This window comes from Pelodiscus sinensis, chromosome 30, assembly GCF_049634645.1.
Source record: "Pelodiscus sinensis isolate JC-2024 chromosome 30, ASM4963464v1, whole genome shotgun sequence".
Lineage (NCBI taxonomy): Eukaryota > Metazoa > Chordata > Testudines > Trionychidae > Pelodiscus > Pelodiscus sinensis.
The window spans coordinates 368,747-373,673 of NC_134740.1; the positions used below are offsets into that span (position 1 = coordinate 368,747).

The 4,927-nt window shown below is 62.0% G+C and overlaps 1 gene segment (V, D, J or C); it reads right to left on the reverse strand.

The window, feature by feature from the left end:
• Positions 1-3,207: 3,207 nt before the first annotated feature.
• On the reverse strand, positions 3,208-4,704 carry LOC142821154 (T cell receptor alpha variable 9-2-like). The segment is given in 2 exon segments: positions 3,208-4,087; positions 4,224-4,704. Coding segments are annotated over 2 exon segments (597 nt in total).
• Positions 4,705-4,927: the final 223 nt, after the last annotated feature.

Sequence of the window (4,927 nt, forward strand, 5' to 3'; positions counted from 1 at the left end):
CAGAGCGCGAGCGGCATGGTCGCTTCAGCACGTCGCTGCTTAATCATCCCGCAAAACCTGCCCCGGCGGGTGGGGGTCCCGGTGTGTCCCCGGTGCCCCGAACACCACGTGGTGCCTTTAGAGACGACTCTCTCTGCGCTTGCCGGTGTCTCTAGTCTGTCCGCAGGAGCCCCGGGGCGTTTCTCGGACCAGGGGACGAGCGACAGGAGACGGCGGAGCTCAGGAACGGTTGTGAAGTCGGCTTGGTGTCACCGACACGCGGATCAGGTCTCAGGGGTGTCACAGCGGCCCCTGCTGTTGTATTTTGTCACCCACTGGGGAGTGTTTCTCCGACCGGCCGGAAGGTTGCACTCTGAGCTCCACGTGTGAGGCAGTGGAGAGAGAGGTGTGTGTATGGGGAGGGTGGAGAATATGTGTGTGTTTTCGGGAAGGGGGGGTTGAGTGGGTGTGGAATGGGGTGGAGACGTATGGAGAGACGGGAGGTGTGTGGAGGGTGTTTTCTGGGGGGGTTGAGGAGGTCTTGTGGGGGGTGTATATGGCGCGGTGCCCTTGCATCACTCAGTTGTACAGCTGCAGCCAAAATATAAATGGATGTATCAATTTAAATATCACCTAATCGACTTTAAGGAAGTAAACTCCCTGCCCCAGGGCATGGGCTCACGTCCAATCTGAGGGGAATGTTTCTCCTTCCCACGGGCAGGGTCTCTCCCTTTCCATCCAGCGAAGGGTCCTGGCTGCTTCTGGACACTGATCCCGGACTAGGTTGAGCCGGATCCACTGTGGCCGGCGTGTCCTGGTTTCCTTTCAAATCGAGAACCACCTTCCTCGCTCAAGCCCGAAGCGAAATCTGAGCCCCTCCCTCATCCTCACAACACCAAACCCGCTCCTCACCCTGCTATAGCGCTAGAGTTATCCCAAACCCTCGCCCTCAGCCCCCAGCGTCAGGACTCTAGGCGGGACGAGGCCCGGGGCGCAAAGGGAGGAGGGGGGGCGGGGCCTTCCCCTCTGGCACTCCCGGAGCCGCAGCTGCAGCTGTGTGAACGCGGCTGGGGCATAAAGCGGAGCCGGGCACCGAGCGGCTCCGATCTCCCGGGGCAGCAGAAGGCGGAAGGGGGGAGGGCGGGTCGCGGGGAGATGGGCTGTGACTGGTGGAAAAACACGGACCCTGGTGCTGACAGGCGGGGTCTGAGCCGGTCGGGAGGGGCTGTTGGGTTGGTCCCAGAGGGGAGACTCCCCAGGACCCCGCGGGCCAATGGGACACAGGGAGGGGCTGAGATTGGGCGACCGGGGAGGGCTCACTGGGTCTCGGTTCTGCTCACTCCCTCGGGGACACCTGGCCGTGGTCTGTGTGGGCAGCCCGGACACGGAGCTGGACGGGCATTTGGCCCGGGTCTGTGGGAAATGGAGCAGCCGCGCATCGTGGTGTGAACGCGACTCTGCCAGGCGGTATGGTGGTCAGCGCCGACGCCTAGCGGGGGACGGGCGCTGCCCGGGAGGAGCTGTCCGAGGTCCTGATGATTCGCTCAGCTTGGGGTGGTGGGGCTGCCTCCGCTCACAGGGCGCCTGACTCAATTGTGTTGAATGTTTGAGAGCGTGGAGGGGGGCGGGGTTTGCAAGAGAACTCCCCCTGGGGAAAGGGGAACTTTGTTCCAGAAAGGTGGGGGAGGGGGCATTGCGGGAGGGGGCGGATCCCAAACGCACTCAGGGACCTCCCGGGGCAGCAAATGGGTATTTCCCACCCCGCTTTGATTTCAGTGGGTGCCGGGCACCGAGCTACTGCTGTTTTGCAAGAGGGTTGTTGTTGATGTTACTGTTGTTGTTGCTGGTGCTGTTTGGTTTTTGTTCTAGCTCATACTGCTGTTGCTGTGTTGTTGTTGCTGTAGCTGCTGTGGTCGTGTTGTTGTGGTTGTTATGTTTGTGGTTGTTGCTCTTGTTGTATAGAATCTCGCTGGTGCTTGTGTAGTGCCGGAGTTGAGCTGAAATCGCCTCTCCAGGCAACCGCGGCTAGTCTGGCCCGAGTCCTTAGACAAGGGAGGGGGAGGGGGAATTATTTCGGTAGCGAGGCAGTTAACCCTTCAGCCGCCGCATGGTTTCCGGCCCGGTCCCCGCCCCAGCGCTCCGCCCCGCCCCGCCAGGTTTCTGCGCGGCTCCCCCGCTGCTCTGGGCCGCTGTGGTCCCGGGCCAGGCAGTAGTAAGTCCCGGAGTCGCTCAGCTCGCTGGCCGCTTTCCACAGAGGGAAGGTTTTTCGCTCCGCATCGTGAGTAGCGTTGAAGCCTTTGGCCAATCCCAGGTCCGAGTCCTCCCGGCCCGTGTCCCGCAGGAAGAGCCGGGGCCCGGCGCCGGGGTACTGCACGAACCAGAAGGGGAAGGCGGTGAACGAGGCCTCGTAGCTGCAGTTCAGACTCACCGGCTCCCCTTGGGACAGGATCAGGCTCGCTCCGATTTGATTCCCGGCCGCTTCAGAGGCCTTTTCTGCGGGGGGAGAGCGGGGGAGTGACGCGGTCCGAGAACGGACACAGCCGGGAACGCCCTCCCTGCGATTGTGTCCTTCCGCAGCACAACTCCTGGGCGAGAAAACACCGAGACCACAAACACCCACCGAGCCTCTCCCCCGGCGCACCACAATCACACCAGGAACACGCTGCGATGGAGGCTGAGGGGCCGCTGGGTTTATTGGTTCTGCAGTAAAGCCGGGATCGCTTCCCGGAGCAGATACCGGCTTTCCTCAGGCTCACTAGACATACAACAGACACACATCAGCTCCTCAGGCTCACTGAACACACAACGGACACACACACCGGCTCCCTGAATCTCACTGGACACACAAAAGACACACCCTGGCTCTCCACTGGCTCACTGGACACCACGGACAGAAACACACGGGGTCTATCAGGCTCACTGGACACACGGCGGAGACTCGCAGTCGTAGTAAGCGCACATTGACAGACCCCCCCCCCCCCTTCTTAGGCGGGTGGCGGTAGGGCCAGGATCTGGGAAAAGAAACCCCCCTCACTTAGAGCAGCCAGGAGAAGAAGAGCCGCTGCGAGCCCAGGCGGACGCATCCTGCGGGGTGCCCGGGGATGCCAAATCCCAGCGCCAGGGGGACGGATTTGCCTTTCAATCTGGCCTCTGCAGGGGGCAGCGGGAGCTCCCCTCCCCCTCGCGATCCGGCTGGGTCTGCCGGGGAAAGGTTTCTGAGCCGGGACGTCAGACTGGGGGGCGTGAGAAGGGCAGGGGGTGACGTCAGAGGTAGGGGCGTGAGAAGGAGTGACTGACGTCCGGGGCGTTGGGGGTTGTGCAGAAAGAAGTTGTTTCTGTTTATTCATCCCTGGTACAACAGCGCCCCCACGTGGCGACACGAGCGCGCAGACCAGGACCGGGGCCTCAGATTTTCAGGGTGAAACAGGAAGAATTTATCTGTGCAAAGAGGCGGGCGATACTGTCCAGAGTCTAGCGACCCACTCAAGTGTCCAGGAGGCTGGACAGAAGGAGGGTGGACAGATAATGGGCCCATCTCACGTTCTGTCTCCCTACGCTTATCCTTGGCAGGTAAAAAAATCAGCAATAGCCCAGCGCGCGTTTCCCACCGCCCTCCTGGTAGGGTTCGTGTTTGTGTTTCGGAGACACTGAATGGTCCCATGACGCTTTCCTTCGGGAACAGGGCTGGAGTCCGGACGTGGGGAGGGTTTCTCTCCTTTCCCGATTCGGCACAACACTTGCGCCGATTTTGCTCTGCCTCTGCGCAGTTTTTGCGCAGCCCGGCTACCGGCCGGTGTCACTGTGTCTCTCCCGCCGCAGTAATAGGTGGCGGAGTCGCTCACTTGGCCGGCCGGTTTCCTGAGGTGGAAGGATTTGTTCTGTTTCTCGTGGGTGGCATTGAACCGTTTTCGGATCCCTTCGTCCGAGTCCTGCCTGCCCAGGTCCCGCAGGAGCAGCCGAGGGGCCTGGCGGGGATATTGCACGTACCAGAAGAGATTATCCGGAGGGGCAGAGAATTTGTAGGTGCAACTCAAACGCAGCGGGTCCCCTTCGGAGATAACGATGCTTCCTTGGGTTTGGTTCACGGAGTCTGCCCGAGAGGTGCCTCCTGCGGGGGGAGCAGAGAACAGACACACTCAGCTCCTGGTCTAGACCAGAGACCGCGAAGCCGCAAGGAGCCGCCCCGAGAGACGGTCCCTGGCACAGACACACACGGCGCAGCCAGACAAGGCACCGGGACTCACCGAGCAGCGCCGTGACCAGCACCGCGTGGAGCCACATCGGAGCCATGCCGGACAGGTGGGTGTGTGTCTAAACGGAGACAATTCCCCAGGCACTCGGGAGCCGGTTTGTCTGCGGGGCTCGCGGTTCCCAGATGTGGGGGCAGAAATTCCCTCCTGGCCAAGGCCAGTGGCGCGGTGCGTGTCTCTGAGCGGGGCTGAGGGACTGACGTGCCCAGGAGCTTAGTGGGGGGCGGGGAGGGGGGTGAGAAAGGGCGAGCGCCGGGCGGGGAGCAGGGGGCGGGAGAACGGGGCTGGGACTCATTGTCTAACTCCGCAGCGCCCCCCAGCGGCGACACGGCCTAGCGAACGGCCAGTTTTCCTGTAGAATAGGGGTCTCCGGCCGGGGGGTGCTTGGACTCTGGTCTTTTCTCGCTTTCCCCTGGTGATTCCCGCCACCGACCCCCATTTCTGAGCGGGTGGAGCTCCGCATAGGGGGGAAGAAGGAAAACGCCGAGAGCTAAAGCGTGTGTGTGGAGGGGAACGGTGGGGTGGGGATTTCGGCTCTAAGATCAATGTTTAGAGACTCCATCAGCTTCCGCGCCACAGTCGTTTCCAGAAAACAGGAACCTCCCCCTGTTCCTCTGCGAAGTCCCTGCGCGGTTTTTGCGCAGCGCCGCTTCCGGCCCGTGTCACTGTGTCGCTCGCGGCGCAGTAATAGGTGGCGG